Source organism: Gambusia affinis, linkage group LG04, assembly GCF_019740435.1.
Source record: "Gambusia affinis linkage group LG04, SWU_Gaff_1.0, whole genome shotgun sequence".
NCBI classification, from domain to species: domain Eukaryota; kingdom Metazoa; phylum Chordata; class Actinopteri; order Cyprinodontiformes; family Poeciliidae; genus Gambusia; species Gambusia affinis.
Genome location: NC_057871.1, coordinates 30,157,611 through 30,179,266, shown reverse-complemented (window position 1 = coordinate 30,179,266; position 21,656 = coordinate 30,157,611). Strand labels below are relative to the sequence as shown.

The window sequence follows — 21,656 nt, the reverse complement described above, 5'->3', positions numbered from 1 at the left end:
AAATGTAAAAACTAAGGAACTGATGAGCTGGATGAAGACACAACCACCAGAGACCCATCTTTCCACTCTATTGAGATTTACAATTACAAACCCTCTTCAGTATACCTCTTCAGATCTTCTGGTTTGTTCTTTTCAGAGCTATAACTTTCTTCTAGTGAAACCATTGATTAATTAATTTGAATCTATTCTTGGACTCACCATGAATCAGAAATAATACAAGTTTTCTGAAGGTTTTGGGTTAAAATTGACTGATGTTTAAAATTGTTCAGAATTCTACCTACCATGGAAAAAAATGCCATGTGCCATCTAGAGATAACAAACCCCATAGCACGATGATGAAAGTGTTAACAACATCCTCTACAAGAAATGCTGGAACACTCTTTATGTTTGTTTAGACTTTTTAATATCTTTCTTGTTTATATATTAATTGGATCCTTCTGCTCGTGGAATGTGGGCATTTTATTATTTAAATGTATATTTATCACTTGTTTATCACTTGTATGTAATGTAACAACTTCCACAAATCAGAGCTGCTATCATATTGAGCATCAAGGAACTCACATTAGCAAACATTGACAATTGTGTTTAACGAATTTAAATGACCAGCACTAAATCCTCGCCTTTTTACCTGCAAAATAGATACCTCTTTTATACCATTTGTTCAATTTATTATTGAACATGTCAAACATTACTGCTGCTTTTTGTTTAGAAAACTTAAAATATGTTGAGTTTGGGCTGTAAACTATTTAAAAAATATATATAAATAGTCCCTCAACAATACATAAAACATGAGAAACTTAATTAAGCTGTTTTGTTTTTCTGGTGGAGTTTTCATATCAGACTTCCTTCTCGTAAATATGAACTCAATTTCCCACAACTATTTGGGTGGGTCACGCACGTTGCGTCTTGACGCAAGCTGGGTCTGGTTGAAGCAATCCGGCTAGGGGCCATATTGGAATCTATGCAGTCGGCTTGCACTTTGTCGGGACTCGGTTCTGTCGTTTTGGGACTCTCCTGATCGCTTTGCCGACTTTATAACCGTGTGATTTTTCCAGACATTCCGCTCGAGACGCTGCTAAGTCCGGACGGCAACTTGTCTTGCCTCTTCTGTTGAAGAAAATGAGTCCAACCGATGCTAAACGGGGGGCTAAACGCAGGAAGAACAAGCGGGGCGGTGGCAGTAGCTGCAGTGCTGTCTGCAACAGCAGCAGTGGCAAGGCCGGGGCTCCACCGGCCCTGGGCTGTGCGGGAACAGCAACACCTGCCTCAGTCGTCAGCTTCCTCACATCTGGGAGTACAGGCAACGGAAATATCGGGTCCAGCGCGGGCATGAACGGAGAGGTAAGAATGTATCTCCATAAATGTCAAAACGGCAGTGAGTAGCTAACAGTGTTATCAACGACACATCTGATTTGGGCCCAGAACCGATCCTTAGGAAGGCTGCCAGCTAAGTAACAAATGCAGAGTAGCTAGTAATTAATTGGCTTAATTACATGTTAATATGTCACTCATGTTTGGGCAAACAGTATTCATTTCTAAACCTTGCTGTCTAACATCTAATTCATGTTTTATTTCCTTATGACATATCCCCGTAAACATTATGCTAACTTTGTTGGGCGAAAACTGACTTCTTACCCTTGCTAAAGTTAAGAGATCCTGGCTGCATCGACAACAACCTGGACGTCAGAATATCTTCATTTGAGCCAATACAGTCCGCGTTGGTAGAGATTAGATAAGATTATTAGGGAGTTTCATTAGGTTCAACGCAGGTGGCTTACTGTGTGCTGGGTTTCGACTAGCCATGAATGCTGGCTAGTGCTAACATCATTAACAACTCAGGTTCCCTTCGGCTTTCGATTTGTTTTACAGCTTTATGTCATATATAAAGATCTGTCTTTAAACTCGGCTTGGTCCCTAAGGAAACAGAATAACTACTTATCCAACCTTAGATTTCTAAATAAGCACAGTCGAGTCGTGTACTGCAGGTAAACAATAAGAAACTTCATGTGACTCACTGTTTTCTAAGAGCTGTGCAACAGAACAATTTATAATGCCAGCTCAAAAGTTACTTTGTTAGCTTTAGTAGTTCTACAAGTCATAAAAGTAACCAAATTTTGTTTATTTAATCAATTTAACCTTTATTTGAAAGGAAAGTCACTCAAGATTAATGTCTTTTTTTAAGAATGTCTCACCAAGATGTCACAACGTTAAAGACTGGAGGATGGACATTAACACTAAAATGGATAAACAATATAAAACAAGTCTGAGTCAACATCATGTAGGTGCAAACTCCACCCTTTACAACGGCAGCTGTAATCACAGAAGACTTAAAAAGAGCTGACAACTCTTCCACACAGGTAGAGGTTATGACCAATATGTTTTAATAGTTTATAAATATTAAAACCTATTGGGGATATAAAAAAGTTGGTTCCATGGTTATTCAGCACAAATTGATCACATTATCAGTGTTGTTGTGGTTTTATTTAAACGTGTTGATGATATGTTCAAAATATTACTGGATGCTGAAATGATTCCATTGAGAATGAAGCCAGTACCATGCAAGATTTCCTGCATTTTCAATGTTTAGTATTATTATTGTTGTTGATTATTATTATGGCTAGCGGAAATATCATTTATATGATGAGAAAGTCAATATGCAACAGCGATTTGATAAATAATATGATATCTGATAAATAATATCACACAACATATTTTTTCCAGACTTATTTAGCCTTATTGGATGATACTCTCTTGATAAGGTCTGCCCAGAGGTTTAAATACCAAAATTATCTAAGAAATGGGGATGATTTGTGGAAGAAAAATATTGTTGCAGTTTTATGAACTTGTAGAACCAATTTGAAGCCTTACATTGATGAGCTGAAACACAGCTTGAAGCCCATCAGCAGCCTGAGTAGAGCCAGCTGAAAGCATGGTGTTCAGCTTAAAGAAGCACTTTAGCTCTCCACATTTGTCAATTGTTATTTAAGAAAAGAAAAAAAAAAACAGAAAATAAAAACGAGCATTTCTCTTTGTTTTGTTATCATGTTGTTGCGGTTTTTATTATGATATGATCGTTTGGGTAATATTTTGTAGAGGTGTCTGAAATCTCATAATAATTTTAGCATACAGTAATTATATTGTTGCAATACAATTGCGACAATTTATAGCCAAACGTGGCTAAACAACAACGGATCTAAAGTCAAACGATCAGTGCCAACAACCAAATCGATCTAATCTTCTCTACTTGTTCACTATTTCCTGTCTGTATGTCATTAGAAAGTGCTAAGTTGTAAAGGATGTCTGCTTGTTTAACTTTAGGTCAAAGTGAACAGCAGCGTTTCTCCTCAGTTTGCAGAAGGACCGGTGAACGCAGAGTTCTCCGGAGTTCTTCAGGTAACATTGCATCACTTAATATTAAGTAAATATACCGCTATTACTAATCAGATGATGTTAAGCAACTTAAGGTGATTACTGTGATTAACTCTACATATCTGTTTGCTCAAGTGTTGTGTTACTCCTCTCTATGTGCTGCACACCTGCTGTTAATGAGGATTAGAGGAAATCTCTGCAGTACCAATGTTGTTATTAAAATAATTCACGGTATAAAGGAAGAGGGGTGGTGTTATGCAAAACCAACATTTTTTGGTTCTATGTTGTGTTGTGCCATTCCTTCATTAAAAACATACCTGGAGTGTTGCTGTGACTCATCCATCTGTGTTTGAGGAGTTATTGAGTCTCCTGTTGGAGGATTCAGAGGTGAATAATCACTTGTTCATACAAACTTCCACCTGTTTACCCAAAGCTCCCAAAATATTGGTATGCTTCATTTTACCCTTTAATTCGTACTTACTACCTACTTATCAATTTCATAAACTCTTTGAGCATTTTGTCTTTTTTCTTTTGATAGTGTTTTATTTTCTTCATGTTTTTATTGTTTTTATTTGATATGACAGTATTTTTGCACCCAAAATGCAATAAAATAAAGTATGTTACAGAGGATACCTGGTCAGGACATGGGTGAAGTTATGCTGGAAGACTGTATGCCACGTGTTTATGGCAACCTTTTTATTTTCATTTGTTTTTTTGGTGGTGTGTAAAAAGAAATAAATAAAAAAAATGACCAAAATGGTCTTCAACCCGTACCTGTTCATAAGACGTTGACCACGTAGTCATAGTTCAGTCGTGTATTCAAAATGAGTCTGTATTTTCTTCTCACCTGTTTTGGTCTCTTCTCCTTCACATGTGGGCTCCCTTCAGACGCCGTTCACATTCGGCCTCAACCAGCGGGCGCCGTATACGGCTGGAGATCGCTGCCTCCTGTGCCGATGTGAGCGTAAAGACAGCGTTGTGCCTTCGGAGGCCGGCATCTCTGGTCAGAACGGCATGGCGCAGCCAGCCATCGCCCCCAGTGCCCTCCAGCTGCCTCTGTGGGTCTGCTCCGACTGCAGACGCACGGTGGAGAAGGAAGACAGACGTACGACTCTGGAGCAGTCGTTAGGGGTGAGTACACTTTAAAGACAGCTGAATCTTTAAGTCTTCCAAAGAAATCCACGTGGTTATATAAGTGTTTCTCTTCCTTACATTCCTTGAAATCGTCAAATAATTTTTTATGTCAAAGACTTCAGTAAATCCAGACTTATTTTAACAATAATTTCATTCATTGAAGAGAAAAGTAAACGAAACCAAACCAACCCTATTTGAAAAGTTATTAGAATCCATGGTTGGTTGAAAAGCAACACAGCATGCCTCCATCTAAAGAAATTAAAGAATAGATGAAAAAGTAAATTTGTTTCTCTCTGTGCGACTGTATTGATGATTAGTCCAGGAGATTACAAACTACAAACTTAGGAGAAATGTGTAAGGAGAAAATACTCCTGCACTCCGGTTTATGTTCAGCTTGACTTGCACAGCTGTTGTTAAACATTCTTAAGTCTGGTTCTCAGGCAGAACAGGAAAAATGATGCAGCTGTCTTCATTTGCAGCTGCTGCTGTAAAAAAATCTAGAATGATCAACAGCAATGATGATCAACATTGAATCAGCCGTTTAATCAGTGTTGGAGGACTGTCTGCTAGTGGAAAACAAACTAATATGGATTTAGCTTCTCTTAAAAAATGGGTTTAAATGCAATTCTTCATAATAAAGTTACCAAAAATGTACAATTTACAGCTTCTTGTGATGTGAACTTGTGTCTGACAGAGTCAGGACTTTCTGCTGCACATGCCTGTGAGTAATGGAACCCTGGCTCAGACTGCAGCCACAGCAGACAGGTTCAGTACTGCTGCGCCTACACTACCCATGCTCCCTGCGCCGGACCTCGCTGCTCCGATGCCTCCTGACACGGTGTGCAGCTGTGAAACCTGCAACGAGAGACGGTACGTTCACACTGAGCGGGCAGAGGCCAACGAGTTCTCCATACAGCGAGCCCAGTCATGGGTCTTTACCTGAGGCTGTTCAAATGACAGGGAGATCTCTGCTGAGTCGGAGCGGGAGTCGCAGCAGCTGCAGAACCACTGGTCTGAGGTTCGCTACCTGGTGCGCTGCATCTACCGGCAGACGGGAACCCCACTAGCAGACGACCAGGACCAGCCCTTGGAGAGGGATAAGGAAGGCATGAAGGAGCTCGTGGACAGGTAGCACAAGAACAGTGTCTGTGTTTGTCCACTAGAGGTCTCTCTCGAGTTATAAAAGCCTTTGTTGAACAGTGGAAGCTTCTCAATGTATTACAGGGTTCTAGACTAGAGATTCAGTGCCTAATTATTCAATTCAACTCTGTTTTCTAGTCATGATTTGAATCAGAAAGGATTTTCAGTCAGAAAATCATTTTTAATTCAAAAACCAATTTTTCTATCCAAACGTTCAAGAGTCTATTTAAATGATGTGACTGAGGAGAGAAAAAGTTAGTATAAACAAATACAACATTTATTTAAAACAATCCGAAAGGTTCCGTACTGTATCAAACTCCATCTCTTTATATTTAAACAGCAGAAGGTTTGTGCATAAAATTCTGTAGCTTAAATTGCCAGTGTTGAGTTAGCTTAGCTGCTTGGCTGTTTTCTTAATTAAAAAAAAAAAAAAATCAAAGAAATATTCAAAATATAACTTTCAAAAAAAATTAAGCAGATTGAAATCTCTTTTCTACGAGACCCTTTTTGCACTGGAGGAAGCTTTATTTCTTGGGTGCATCCAAGTTTTGACCCCATTACATTTTTTAAACATCATAAATTTACAGGTTTACTACTCTATAAAATCACTGACAAATAAAGGCAATAAATACTTGGAAAAGAATAATTATCTATCTACTAAACATTAAATTCTTTATTTGGATCTGAATGACTAGAAATTATTGAAAGAGTTCCTATGAGCTGTAGTATTTCAAAATAAATGAAAGAAAATAACATCTAAATTAAAAAAGCAAACATTTTAAGATATTAACATCTTGTGAACATCTCAAACTTAACATTTCTACCTCTTGATCAAATTACTTAAAATTTATATCTGCCAGAGTTGCAAATAATTTTGGGTGTAACTATTAATTTTCTCATTTTAGGAAGAGTTAGATTAGAATTAAAAAAAAATCTAGCATGGTATTAATTCCTAAGCATTTTTAATCTTCTGCTGCTGCAGGCTCTGTGTGAAAGATCCATATCAGCTCTACCAACGGTTGGAGCAGCAGGCCCGAGAATACGTCTTAGAAATGAAGGTGCGCCTTCTGAAGCATCTTTCTGGAGGCCCCAAGCCTGCAGGGCCTCCAGGGGGCGCTGTGGCTGCAGCTCAGGGTCCTCCTCAGGCCCACCAGTTCGTCTCTCTGCTGCTGGAGGAGTACAACGCCCTGTGTCAGGCTGCACGCACCATCAGCAGCTTCCTCCTCACTCTGGTTAGTTTTCCTCCGGCTGGTCACAGTGCCGGCTGCTGACTGCTCCTCTCCCTCCTCACACTTCGTTCCTCTCCTTTTGGTTCCAGGAGAATGACCACCTGCAGAAGTTTCAAGTGACGTGGGAGCTGCACAACAAGCACCTTTTTGAGAACCTGGTTTTCTCTGAACCGATCCTGCAAAACAGTTTACCAGCACTTATTGCACAGCTGAAGTAAGATATTGTTTCTGTCTGAAAATACACATCGTGACTCTGACTATAATGAGAATGACCAGTTTCTTTTCAAATATGCAACGTCTTTGATATATTACTAAATGCCGCTTTAAGTCAAACTTTGTGTTTTACAGACATGGTACAGCCTCTCATGACTCGTATAATGAAGACATGTATCGGACGCTGTTGGAAAGATACCAGGAGCTGCAGCAGGAGTTGGCTTCTGTGGCTGCTGAGTGGCAGGAGTGTGAGAAGCGGATTGATGATTATGTCGATGAGCAGGTAGTCACCCAACAGATCAGCCACAAGATTGGCTTCAACAACTGTGGCTAAGGGGGATTTGTGTCTTTTGTTTGTAGTTACTTTTTAAGGTGGAAGGCCAGAGTCTGACCAACCAAAAAACAGAACCACACAAGTCCTTGATTAGCAAAAATGTAAGTTTAAAATTCACTGACAAGATTTTTTTTCTCCATCTTTCTTAATCCTAAACTGCTGTTGATTTCATTTCTGATTCAATCAAGACTTTAAAGACAAAACAGCGAATGCTAAAGGAGGACTGGGAGTTCTTCAAGCAGAGGAGGTTCATTGAAGAACAAGTAGGTTATCCATGTTTGATCCTGTCATGTTGGAGGTAGACCTACATTTTAGTGCAATTATGTGTATATTTTCTGTCATTTTAGCAACCCAACAGTAAAAAGCCCTCCACTGGAGAAAACAACTTCACAGACACTATGAGGATGCTCTCCTCTCGTCTTAGTATTCCAGATTGTCCAAACTGTAACTATAGAAGACGGTAGGTTTCCTTCGTCTACTGTCTGTTGTACAATATAGGTCAAAATACCTGAATCCATCTTCATTTCTACATTCTATGGAAACATAGATTCCAGTTTGTAATCTTATGTTTCCAGACTGGTTTGTAAAGTCTGGAAACATAGATTCAATAGCTTTTTTAAAGATTCTGTCCATCCTGTTGGATGGAGTCCAGCAACTACATTTCACAGAGTTGGGAGTGGTTTAGGGACTGAGAAATGCTGTTTAAATGCCTTTATATTTATTAGCAATGGAGTTGTTGTTTTTTTGAAGTGTTAGTTAGCCAAAAGAAACACCGCTGCTTCTCCAACAGGTGCACATGTGATGACTGCAGCCTCTCCCACATCCTAACGTGTGGAATCATGGACTCATCCATCGCCGAGGACCTCCACATCAAGCTGCCCCTACAGGGGGAGCCACATCGGGACTACCTGTCAGAGGTGCACCCCCCCAGCCTCTCCTCGGGCAGTTCGGCCTCTGGCTCAAACTCCAGCTCTCCCATCACAGTTCAGCAGCATCCAAGGCTCATCTTACCTGAAGGGGATGTCAGCACCTTGTAAGCAAGCCAGTTACATTTCTGATAACATCGTTGCCACACAAGCTGTCAAAATTATGGAATTTACCGTATTTTTCGGACTACAAGCCGCTACTTTTTTCCCCACATTTTGAACCATGCGGCTTATAGCCCAGTGCGGCTTTTCTGTAGATTTTTCTTCATCTGCCATGGGGCTCTTTAGCAGGGAGTGAATCATTGGAAGTCAAAATTGGAAATCAAAGAAGAAAAGGCAAATTTTCACTTAGAACAAGCACATGCAAGCAGCAGGCATGACGGAGAAATTTATTCAAACTGTCATCATGAAAACCACACAAAGAAAAAGATGCGGCTTTTAAGTTGAAGGCTATCGATCTGGCAGTACAGGAGGGAAGTAGAGCCTGTTCACGTAAGCCTGGCGTGAGAGAATCCATGGTTCGGCGTTGGAGACGCAGGGCTGCATCCTTAATAACAGATTTATTAAGAATGCAGCCTTCTGCTGCGTTCTTGTGAAAAACTGAGAGCGGCGGAGAAACCAGCGGCTTATAGCCTGGTGCGGCTTATATATGTACGTTTCCAGTTTTCAAACAAAACGTTGTAGATGCGGCTTATACTAATCTGCGCTCTACAGTCTGGAACATACGGTATGCTTTTTAAGCAGAATAAATGTTGAAAGTACACAATAGAATTTGTTCTAATTTGACAATTAGTGCTATGAATTGTCATATTGATCCAGATTTTCTACAACCTTTGACCCTTTTTCGGTGTTTGTGTGTGAGTGGTTGCCAACCTGAGATCTGACTTCTGAACAAGTGTCTTAAGGAGAATGAGTTAAAATGTCCAGAATGTTATAAAAACTCGCAAAAGTAGGACTGAGCGATATGGATTAAAAACAAAACCTTTGATTTTTTTTCTTTCTTTGTTTCTCGTACCAAATCTGATTTCTGATTTGAATAGAAATATTTCCTCTGTTTGGTCTGATAAAAGGAATTGGCATCCATTCCATTCCTTCCAAGTCCAAATAAATACAAAGCAGTGAAACTAGTTGGTGGGCCCAGGCAGGGCTGACATCACTTGAAGCTATGGAAACTCAAATAGTGAATTGGTGGGAAAAAAAATCCAGATTTTCCAAAAATGAAATCTTCATTAGCTGCACAGTGGCACAGTTGGTAGCACTGTTGCCTTGCAGCAAGAAGGTCCTGGGTTCGATTCCGGGCCCGGAGTCTTTCTGCACGGAGTTTGCATGTTCTGTGAACAGGTACTCCAGCTTCCTCCCACAGTCCGAAAGAACACCACTGTCAGGCTAATTGGTTTCTCTAAATTCTTCCTAGGTGTGAGGGTGTGTGTGGTTGTTTGTCCTGTATGTCTCTGTGTTGCCCGGCAACAGACTGGCGACCTGTCCAGGGTGACATCGCCTCTTGCCCAGAACGTTAGCTGGAGATAGACACCAGCAACCCTCCTGACCCCATTAGGGACAAGGGTGTTAGAAGATGGATGTAAATCTTTATTAACACCAAATCTGATTAATCAATAAAATCCATTTGTCACCTTACCCAACACAACTACAAAATCAAATTTCTTTGTTTCTTCTTATTCAGTATTATTTATGCATTTACATTTAAACAACATTAAACCTCAGTCTGACTTCTCTTCTCTCTCTGTAGTATTAGTGATGATGATGAAGTGCCTCCATTGTCCAGTAAGTTCAGGAACATCTACCCCATGAACAGCTATGAGGACAGCAGCGTGGTGTCGGCCGCTGTCAACGGACTTCACCGTAACATCAACGGGGACGACGTCAACGCAGCGCTGAAGCCAGGGGTGAGTTTTCTGCTCAGCAAAACTACCTGAGATCAGTGGTGAACTTTCCCCGCTGAACTTCGTCGCTCTCATTCCTGAGAGTGATGAAAAGCCACTCTCAGTTGATAATGGCTTACTGGTAGATAGGGAACTCCACTGCTTTCCCGTCAACTACTTTTCCTAATTTGGTTTCTTCTACAATTTCCTCAGTCTCCTCAGATTACCAGCAGCAGCAGCTCATCAGAGGGCGATGAGGAGGAAGCTAATATTCAGGCTGGCGGGGAGCCCCCGGGGAAGCAGGAAGTACTTTCCCTGGGAAAATCGGCCAGTCCTCCACCCTCATATAGCCATCAGCAGGTATTGCAACACTTTAGGAGCTTTCTTATGTATGGTCCTGTCGTAATCAAGATTATTATGCGTGTCATTTGCAGAAAACACTTTTTAGGAGGATTATCTGTCTAACAAACATCCGTTTTGCAAAATCCCAGAAAGATATCTGATATATTTTGATTATGTACCAAAACAAGGGAAACACTTTGTTTATTGAATGCCACGTTTAGGTAGAACAGGTCCAGCATGTCTGCGAGTGCCACGTGTGCAACCAGGACCCAAACCACTCGGCCCCAGGCCCCGCCGCCTGCCTGCCCCCCAGCCGGATCCACGCCGTGCCTCCTCCCACTGTCGGACACCAGTTCTTTCCAGACAGCAAGGCGCCCCCTGCACACCCTGCCCTCCACTTGTACCCGCACATCCACGGCCACCTGCCCCTGCAGAACTTTTCCCGGCCCCTCCTCCACCCGACACTCTACCCACCCAGCCCACCTCTCACACACAACAAGGTGAGAAGGTGTTGTTCTTCTTTAGCTTACGTTTTCTTCTTGATTACGTTTGGTTAATTTTGGCTATGAGTGACTTGAAGGGGAATTTAATTTGTTTCCTTATCTCTGGGGATTTCTTTAAGGTTCCAGGAACAACACTGAGCTTCATTGTATTTCGGTTTCACTTTTTGTCAGTGTAGCGTCGTCCTCTGCCACAAGGGGACAGCCTGAATCCAATCTAAGCCCAAAGCATGTGAGAGCCACGCTAGTCAGGATTCACTGACCCACTTTTTTTCACTAGAGATGAAGATATCTGAACTGTAGTATCGGTCTATTCCAATCTGATCCAGAAAAACAGCTGAATTGACCTAAAATATGTATACAGTGAACCCTCGCTGTAACGTGGTTCATATTTTACAGCCTCGCTGCTTCGCGGTTTTTTTGTGCATTTTTATTTTTTTTTTCACAGTGCATTGTGTTCTGCGTCCTGATTGGCTAAACAGTCTCCACGCTTTTTCTCTACCTGTGTGCCAATAACGTTACGGTATTTAAATATACGTAATACAGCTTGGCAAATTTTGGTAAATGTTTTTGCCCAGAAGAAAAAAAAAGCAACAACAACTACCGATAATTATGTACTTCTCTTGAAAAAACACACCTGCACCACAGGCTTCAGAAGAAAATACACCAGAGACCGGAGTCAGGCCACAGCGTCACACGTGATCGCATATTTCACTCATAGTGAAATATGCAAGTCACAATGTGTCCTAGTGTACTTTGTATTGATGATTAAAATAATTATTTTACTGTTATTTGTAAGAAAGCGTTCTATTTGTTAAAAAAAATGCTTAGGCCTGAAAACAGGTTTTGTTCTTTGGTTTCATTGTAGAGTATTTAATTATGCTGTATAATAATTGTAAAAAATAAAGGTAACTACTTCACAGATTTCACCTATCACAAGTTCTTTAAGGAACACAACCCCTGCGAAAAATGAGGGTTCACTGTATATATATATATCTTTTTAAACAGACATAAATGTACTGAATTAAAAATATATTTGATAACTCCACACCAGTACAGCTCATTTAACACCAACAGCTTCAGAAGCTTGGTCCAACATGTAAAGATAACACAACTTTCAGTCAGTGCTATTTGGAGTACAACAACCACTGTAAAATAAATAGTAAAGAAACTGACACAAACAGTAGATTGACTACTTTGATCAAATGTGTGAAAAAAATAAACTAGAGGGAAAAAAATAAACATTATTTCAAGTGGTTCAGAAAATGCAGTTAGGAGTTCTACATATAATTTAAAATAAACAATGAAGCATAGATTAAGACTGAATAGATCTGCCCTTATGGATGTGGCACACTGTCACCATTAACTGATCTAGATTTTTTGTCAACATCTGGACCAACACAGATATTGATATCGAATTGATCCAAACCTGACGTTTAAGGTTCCTGCTAACGAACAATTTTCTTTCATCAGCCTCTGCCCCCAAACCCAACATCCAACCACTCAGCAGCGAAACAGCCAGCATTCAGCACATCCTTACCAGACCACGTATACCAGAACTGCTTCGGTGGGACGGGCGGAGCGGGCGATTGGAATACCTCACTACAGTGCCTCTCTCTTAAGTTTGAAAATCTGTGGGATGCTGCTGTGATGAAGAGCTGGAACCCATCTGTGCTGCTGCCCGAATGTCTGCCAGGTGAGCCGCCCAGCCGCAGCGCTTCTTGCTAGCTAATCTATCGACATGTCATCACCTCTGACTGTGGTGGTCCACAGGTGAAATGCTGGGACCTCCGCTCCCCGACGTGCCCCTGCCGCCAACATCCATTGGCCTCCATGGGGAGCATCCCCCGCTGCCCACACCCCTGCCCACGTCTTCGTCGTCGTCGCTGTCATCGTCGTTGTCATCTTCGTCGTCGTCGTCCTGCTCCTCTTCAGAAGCCAAAGAGCCGAAGAAGACTGGCGCCAAGAAGAAGTGTCTCTACAACTTCCAGGATGCCTTCATGGAGACCAACCGGGTGGTGATGGCCACGTCCGCCGCCACGTCCTCTGTGTCCTGCACTGCCACCACTGTCCAGTCAAGTAATAACCCACCCATCCATCTAGCATCTAAAAGACCCAACACTATAGGTAATGTAGGAAGGAAGAGTACAGGTTAGGTTTGTACTGTTATGAAGCTTTTTCTTTTGGATAATGGATGAACTATAAAACCATAGCAGCAGCAAATGTCATTCAGGTGTGGAATCCATTTTAAACTCAGTCAGTGAAGCCGTTACAGACACCAACACAAACTTGGAATACGGTTGGACAATAAACCAATAACAATATGTAGTGTGATAGACACGTGATCAAAATCAATCCAGAACCACACAGCATTGTGGGAGATGTAGGCAGAGGAAAGGCTTAAGCCTCTTAACCTCTCACAACAAGCTAAGCAAGGCTGGTGGAATTAACTAACTCACTGACTCTGTGGTTACCTAGCAACAACCTGTTGTGTAACTCGCACAGCAGCAGACTCAGGTTTCACCACCATGCCTCATAACTTCTTAAAAGTAAACCGCAGCCTGGAGTGAAGATGATTTCCCCCAGATTTCAAGCGGACATATTTTAGAGGTGGTGGGTTAGTAGCCCCCGTCTCCCAGCTCAGTACCTCATCAGTTCATCCTGCTACAGTTCAACCCGTCTGTCCGGTGCAGTGGTGGGCATTCGTCCCACACCACCCAGAATGCACCATGGTCTCTCTCTTCAGCAGCATTCCTCCAGTTGATTCAGGCCGAAGCTCTGCCTGGGGCTGCTGCTGAAATGCTCACATCCTTTGACTCCGTAGATGTGCCTCCTTATGACCTAAAAAAACCAGCAGTCGAGGGGGAGAGAACCTTGACTGCCACATAGACCTTTCACAAAGAGCAACAAATCAATTAATCGCGTGAAAAATTAAGACGAGCTTGATAAATTCTAGTTGGACAACAATAGTTATATATGATCCCTTTCAATGTTGTTGAAAAGCTGCCTGTTTTTCTTGTCTAAGCTGAACAATTACTATTTTTTTAAATCCAATTTTAGTTAGAGACTAAATAATCCATTTTAATTATTGTTTTTTATTTTGGATATTTCAGATGTTTTTCTGTTGCGGTGTTAAACATTCTTTAGAACTTTGATTATATTTTTTTAATCTTTGAGTGTGTATAGTTGCATTTCAACTTGAGACCAGTTGAAAATGGTGTCAAAATGACAATATTATTATTTATCGTAATAATTTCTGGGACGATTTAATATCCAGTTGCCTACTGCTACAGCTTTGACGAACCACTTTTCTCTCCTTAAAGCTGCAGTATGTAAAGAATATGTTTATTAGATATTTGTTAAAACTGTCACCATTTCATGACCGTTTATTAGACAGACGATCTGTAAAAAGATCAATCTCCTCCACCTCCTCCCTGTGTGAGTGGCACCACATGACATGTTGATTGACAGCGCTAAGACACTCCTCCTGGCTCTGATTGGTTGTTTCTAGTTAGCACTCCATAGTTAGCAACTGGAGTTTTTGATTCTTAACAGTTTTTTGGTTTAATTTAACTCTACAGTGCACAGTGGTATTTATTCCAGTATAAACGATAACAGTAAACAAAGTGTTGGTTTTAAGTCTGAAGTCAGAGCTGTTGTGTTTTCTTGCTGTCAGATTGTATTCTCTATAAAAAAAAAACCTTTAGTCATTCTGAGACGTTTTTTTTTTTTTTTTTTTTCTAGACGATGTATTTCACAGTTTAGGTAAAGACGATCACAGACAGCCCATGTCAGCAGCTCCTAGAAACAACTCCATGGGACTCAGTTCCCTCCCTTCGCTCTCCGGCCCCACCCTGCCCCCAGCGCCAACCTCACACCTTCCTGCCATTACCCCACAGTCCTTTCCAAAGATGGCTGCTCCGGCTCCAGACTTTGTGGATTCCCATCAGGGCCTTTGCCTCCCGCCTGCTGAACCTCCAGCGCCCTCTCTGGACGGTCCGGTCAGCGCCCCAACTAGTGTCTGCAGGTGAGGAGAGGAGTCTTAGTTCATGCCGTGCAGGACTATTGACACTCTGAATGTAAAGCAGATGCTTAAAGAAACCCAATGTGTTCAGTGATCCTGACTGCGAAGGCCATCGGTGTGAAGGCAGTGGATCGTACGAACACCAGCCGTACGATGGAGAGGAGAGTCCAGATGAGGACAGCTGCTCCGAGCACAGCTCCTCCACCTCCACCTCCACCAACCAGAAGGAAGGGAAGTACTGTGACTGCTGCTACTGCGAGTTCTTTGGGCACGGCGGGGTAAGGCTCCAAAGAGGAAGAGTTGAGATGGACGAGGAAATTATGTTCAAAAATTGTAGTTAAAAGCACAGTTAAAAAAATTTATCGTGTTAAAGAATGTCAGTTAACACGTTAATTTTGACAGCCCTAATTTTAATAAACACTATTTACTGCAACTACATGAATTTCCTTAAAAAATTGTACTTGTCTTGATTACGTTTCTAAACTGATTTTCTGATTTTTATCAGCCTCCAGCTGCTCCAACTAGCCGGAATTATGCAGAGATGAGAGAGAAGCTGCGCTTGCGTCTCACAAAGCGCAAGGAAGAACAGCCGAAGCGTGAGGAGCTGCAGCCAGTTATAGAAAGAGACGGAGGGGTGGAGGACCACAGGCGGGTGGAGGACCTCCTACAGTTCATTAACAGCGCAGACAACAAACCCGCATCCAGTACCAAGGCAGCCAAACGAGCCAGACATAAACAAAAAAAGGTAACCTGCCTCAGTTTAGGTATTTAGAAGCTTTGTCTTTCTGAAGATAAGTTTAATTTTGTTCTGAATGAGTGGATTTTGGGCTGAACTTTGACTGAGCTGTTCTAAGACAGAGTTGCGCTTCAGTCGAAACCAGAGGTCAGCAACCTTTAAAATCCTAAGAGCCATTTTTGTCTTGAGTCCAGCTGAACAAAAGATGTTTAGAGCCACAAAAGATACATGAGCAGAAAAAAATCTCTAGAATCACAATTCACAGTACTCAATTCTGAATGGACTCATAATGCTCAAAAATCAATTATAATCTGCTTAATTTCTTTTACAGTTATATTTTGAAATTTTTTTTATTTTTTAATTAAGAGAAAAGCTAGACAACATCTAAGCTGACCCTATGCTGGTATTTTGAGTTACAAATTTTTATGCATAAAATTAAAACAAAAGTTTATTTTTGTTTTAATTCAAACTAGTGGAATTTGATTCAGTAGGGAACTTAAAGAATAGCTTTAATAAATCCTCTATTTGTATACACTCTTTTTCGCCTGTCAGTCACAAAATTAAACCTGAATCTCGAGACCGTTTGAATAGAAAAATTGGTTTCTGAATTGAAACTCATTCCAGAATCAAATCGTGACCCTAAAAATCTGAATTGAATCAAATCGCTAGACGCTGAAAGATTCATATTTCTACAAAATAGCTGATTTTTCTAGCTTTTATATTTTTGTATTTTTGTTTAGAAATTTTAAAATAATAATAATAAATAATTTAAATATTCAACAAAAGGAAACAAATGACTTTCAAATTTAGTTGGAAATTATGCTAAAAAATACGACGGTTTGCAACCTCAAGGCAAAAAGAATTTTCAAAAATATTACTAAAGCTATTGTGAAAACATCTGTGTGAAGTATTCATTTATAATGTCTACTTATGAAAAAAATGCTTACAGTTATTAAGAGCCACAGGCTGCAGACCCTTGATCTGGGTGTTGGGCTTGTTGTCCAAAGTCTGTTGTACTAAGTCCTTTGCTGCCACTATGCATTACACTCTATTCATATCATCTCTAGTTAAGCTCTAAAGAATTTACAGAGCGGCTAATGCTAAATTACCCCCAGGTTTACTCTAATTAATCAAGTGTTTCAGAAGGAAATTGCTTGTACTGGATTCATTTTCTATTCATTTGTACTATTCATTATAGTAAAGAGGGTTAAATGCAAATGCAGATCAGCCTTTCAGATTTGTATGTGGAAGTGCAGTTCATCACAGATGTCTTTCTGTGTGTCAGATGGAGGAGAAAGCTCGTCTGGAGGCAGAAGCGCGCGAAAGGGAGGAGCAGCAGCTGCTTGAGGAGCAGCGGCGGCGCCAGGAAGAGGAAGAGGCGGCACTACAAAAGGAACTGTTACGGCTGCAGGAACTGCAGCAGCATCGTGCCGCCAAGAAGAAAAAGAAAGAGAAAGCAAAAGAGAACACCGCTCCCCCTCCAAACAACCCACAGCCCCTCAAACAGACAGCTCAGAATGTCCTAGATAACCTTCAGAACGGAAACTCACAGCTGCTTCAAAAGCTTCTCCGCTTCCCAGAGCAGAAAGAAGCCAGATTAGAACCCGTATCCCAGCCCAGCTTCAGATGCCCTGTCGAGAAGATCCACACCCCCGACTCCACCGTTAGCCTCTTCAACGGCACATCCTCCACCGTTGGCTATAAGAGTAAAGCCAAGCAGTCAGGGAAAGTGTTGCCATGCAACTCGTTGTCGATGAGACTTCCAGAGTTGCCCAAGAACTCGGACAAGGTTTCAAAGACTAACGGCACCACAACCCCCACCACAGCAGATACCAAAGCGACACGAGTCAGGCCCGCTGAGATCACAGCTGCTACACCCACCACTGAACCACGCAGGGAGGAAAGGAGCAACAGCAGATGTGTCAGTGGAAAAAGGCAGCAACCAGAACAGCCCCTTACCCAAATCAAGGACGCCAGGACGAGCCCCTCCATGTCAAACCCCTCCCCGTCCCCCCCACCAGCCTCCCACTTTGACCCCCAACAGAACGGCAAACCTCCCACTGCAGAGTCACCGCAGCCCAAAGGCAAGAGTAAGAAAAGCAAGAAGAAGAAGGCGGACAAGATGAACACCTCAATAGGTGGGTTCAATAAGATTCACTAACCAGAGCAAAATGATGCAGTGGGCCGTAACACCACGCTCCGTTCATCAGGCAAGTCAGTACACTGGATTTGGTTCACCAAACGAAAAACTTAAGGTTTTGGGAAACCTTGAGGTTTTCTTTGGATCCAATCAGTCTCTAATCAGCAAAATACTTGTCTTTGAATCAACAAAAAATCTATTTAAATGTTCCCTTTATTGTATTTTCACACTCAAAGGTTTGGTTTCACAAGTCTTACTATAGACATCTCTGCACAGTGTAAAATAATCTAGTTCAGGCTTGACCAATTGAAGTGATTTAGATTGCATACAAACCCAACATCAACTTCACTAGTCGACTCTAGGAACATAAAGCAACAACTCAAGACCTACTTTAATTCAAAGTAAAAATCTCACATAGATGAAAAGTGTCTTGCTTAAAGCAGTCACCTTGAAAGCCGGACTTATTAGAAATGCGATATGGACCCCTTGCAGTGTGTCGTTACACAAGATCCCGTCCCAATCTCCCTGCTGGAGGGCAAAAAGCGACTGGCTGATGATGGCTACCATTGGTTTTAGCTATTAAGTTGTCAATATAACGCACTAAATCTTAAAATCCACCTGATGTATAAAGGAAAAGGGATGCAGTGCTTTGATTCTAATTGTCAAGGCTAAGACAACTAGATACCAAAGTCAGGAAAAAGTTTTAAGAGAAAATGGTGAGGGAGAGGGAGGTAGTTCAGTTATTCCTGCTTGACCTGGACAAGTTTATACCTACATCTCCAGGTCTCTTGTAGTTAAAGGAGTTGAAACCCTAAAGCGAACATTGGGTTAGCATCTATTCTCTCACTGGTTGGTGTCTTGGTCCGTCTTTGGTAAAACCACAGTGTGGGTTGTGACTGTGTGACCAGCACACTTCTCAACTAAACTGACTAAAGTAAACATGCAGAAAAATTCCAAAACTGTTTTCACTGTCGCTTCTTAATATATATAATATATATATATGTGTTTATTCTTTTGTTTCTTTTCCAGATGATGTATTCTTGCCCAAAGACATCGACCTTGATAGCACAGAAATGGATGAGACAGAGAGGGAGGTGGAGTATTTCAAAAGGTATTTTATTTTGAAATAACTGACTGTGTAGTTGGGAGTTTTTTTTTTTACCAACATTTCCAGTTATAGGTACCATTTATATGTATAGAAGGGTTAGCTCTGTGATGAGCTTATTTAGGACTGTTTTGAATCCAAGTAATTGGATTATGATTGTAATAAATTTTAAAATAAAAAAAAAACAAAAACATTGATTTATTGTCAGATATGTTCCCATCTCCCATTTTTACATGAACTCTTACAGAAAAGATTAAAGCCGCCTACAGGAAACGCAAAAATGTTTTTGGCAAATTGATGGCGTCGTTTCTAATGTTGCCGTTTCCATCAACGTTTTCTAATGTGATACTTTGAAATGTGCTTAAAGATATTGATGAAACGGGGTTGCTGTGGTGACGCAGGGGCAAAGCAAGACCCACGTATTGAGGCCTTAGTCCTCATGGTGGTGGTCAGAGGTTCGATTCCTGGCCTGGCGACATTTGCTGCATGTCTTCCTCTCTCATTACCCTGTTTCCTGTCAAACTACAAACAAATAAAGGCCACTAGAGCCAAGAAAATCTTTTAAATAAGAATATATATATATATAGATGGAAACATAGCAGGTGTCTGTTGATGGTAGCGCTCTAGAATTAGGCGTTAAATATTAAATAAGCATTTATGCTACAGGAAAATTCAATACGGACCCTTTTTACTACAAAACATTTGACTTGGCTTCTTTTGGTACTTTTTGCATTTTTATTTTCTTAATCTTTTTTTTCTTTCCTTCGTTTCAGATTTTGCTTGGACTCTGCCAGACAGACGCGTCAGCGGCTCTCCATCAACTGGTCGAACTTTAGCTTGAAAAAAGCTACATTTGCTGCACACTAAGGGTGTTGATAACATGTCAAGACTACAAACCAGAACCCTTATTGCTATAAGAAAACTTTCCCCAAAAGCCTCCATCCCTGACCTGGTAGTGCCCCTCCACCTCCAGAATCTCTCTCCCGCTGTGCCCAAATCACACCCACGCTGCCTTGCTTTGTTCTTGTTCCTATGTGGTTCCAACACAAATCCATCTGGACTAATTTACCTGCACAGATTAAATGGAAATAACACAAAAAGAATCATGAAATGCTACTTCACATCTGATTAATCTTCCTTGCGTGCTTGTGTGCTTTTAGTCTGAGATGAAGGTTTCTTTTGACTAAAATAGCCATTGGCAAACCTGTAGTCAAAAGATGCTTACTATTTCTGGATGGTTTCCTTCTGAAAAAAAAGGAGACTATGGAAACTACAAAAAAGAGAAGTTACTGAATTAAAGGTGTATTTGACATTTTGTGGCGTACTATCCTATCGTTCCACGGCGTCTGATCCACTCAACTGACAAGGGAATAGGCTTGGTTAGCTGGTTTCCACTTCCCTCTGCCTCCACCGCCTCCATCTGATTTCATAGAAAGGAGGAAGCCGTAATACTTGACAATGTTCTTCTTTTGGTTTTAAGTTCTGTTTAAAAAAAGTCAAATTAGTTACTTTTTTTTCTTTCTTTTTTGACCTGTAGTCAGCTTGTGTCAATACTTTCAGAATGAAATCAAAAAAGAACAATACTCACACTATCAACATGTTATAGAGTGTATATTGTATTAACACTGAAGCCAGTCTGGCTACTTTTTAACATATTGTTAAGTAATATTAAATCTTGTCTTTCTTTTTGAAAGATGGAATACAGTAGTATGGCAGGCTTACGTGTCTTGTGTCAAATTTTATTTTCTGCACCCAGTAAAACAAATGTCAAAGAACATACACACTTTATACTAAGGCATAAAGAGGAAATGGTTCCTTTGTTGAAATCAATCCACAGCTTCCTGTAACCCTGGCAATAATGTGACTCATGGCTGGATGAAACTTTCTTTTGAGCTAATATTTAAGCAACTTCCTCTGCAACACCCGTAGAGAAAACTACTGAACATACTCATTACACTATCTGGTTGCTGCATGTCAAAAACAATGGAATCAATAAGGAACAATTCCAAAACTTTTAAAGCAATGGTTCATTTTAGTTACAAACGACTCTTCTAATTTCCTCCTAAATCTAGCTGTGCTGCACTTCTGGAGTTGGTTTGTCTCAGTGAAAAATGAGTGACAGACTTGAGTTGATGCGTCTTTATGAACATTACCTTTTATAAGGTAATGTTTCTGTCTGCCTTCGTCTAAAAGGAGGACAGACAAAAAAAAAAAGCACATTTTGATTTTACTAAAATGAATTTTCTTTCTGTTCCTTTATATAATAGGATTACACATAACATTTGCTCTAGTTTGTTCCTAAATAAGGGATTTGCCTCTTAATGTCCTGTTTCAGCCAGCTGTACAGCAGTGCCATCATTGGATGATCTTAAACAGAAACGAGTGAAAGTGATGTTTGAGTTACAGTGCTTTTATGTAATCTTTTATTCAACATGAGCAAAACAAAATAGGTTTGTTTTTCTAACTTCCTGTTGCAGCTAGCTGCTATGCTAACTATCTGGACTTGGAAACAAACTCAGTTGGCTTGACCAAGTACTTTATTTTCCCTACCTTCTTCTGTATATCACGTAACTTTTGGTATCTC

The 21,656-nt window shown here is 40.8% G+C and overlaps 1 protein-coding gene across 3 annotated transcripts; it reads left to right on the top strand.

Moving 5' to 3' along the window:
• Positions 1-935: 935 nt before the first annotated feature.
• fam193a (family with sequence similarity 193 member A) lies at positions 936-20,789 on the top strand. Of its 3 annotated transcripts, none has more exons than XM_044114135.1 (23): positions 936-1,341; positions 3,349-3,393; positions 4,258-4,500; positions 5,198-5,373; positions 5,464-5,631; positions 6,626-6,875; positions 6,962-7,086; positions 7,221-7,368; positions 7,446-7,520; positions 7,608-7,682; positions 7,767-7,879; positions 8,210-8,452; positions 10,093-10,249; positions 10,439-10,585; positions 10,789-11,067; positions 12,541-12,763; positions 12,841-13,194; positions 14,812-15,094; positions 15,183-15,369; positions 15,597-15,836; positions 17,113-17,965; positions 18,997-19,078; positions 19,846-20,789. In XM_044114135.1, the coding sequence occupies exons 1-23, from the start codon at positions 1,120-1,122 to the stop codon at positions 19,937-19,939; spliced, it is 4,782 nt and encodes a 1,593-aa protein (XP_043970070.1). In that variant the 5' UTR covers positions 936-1,119; the 3' UTR covers positions 19,940-20,789. The 3 variants fall into 3 exon arrangements, with proteins under 3 accessions (XP_043970070.1, XP_043970071.1, XP_043970069.1); XM_044114136.1 differs by having other exon boundaries at positions 3,319-3,393; positions 12,841-13,146; XM_044114134.1 differs by having other exon boundaries at positions 3,319-3,393.
• Positions 20,790-21,656: the final 867 nt, after the last annotated feature.

Excerpts from the sequence above, each read along its gene's own strand:
- fam193a (XM_044114134.1), top strand. The coding sequence starts at position 1,120 with ATGAGTCCAACCGATGCTAAACGGGGGGCTAAACGCAGGAAGAACAAG. Across the intron at positions 6,876-6,961 it reads GCAGCTTCCTCCTCACTCTG|GAGAATGACCACCTGCAGAA; the intron begins GTTAGTTTTCCT and ends TTTTGGTTCCAG. Across the intron at positions 13,195-14,811 it reads TAAAAGACCCAACACTATAG|ACGATGTATTTCACAGTTTA; the intron begins GTAATGTAGGAA and ends TTTTTTTTCTAG.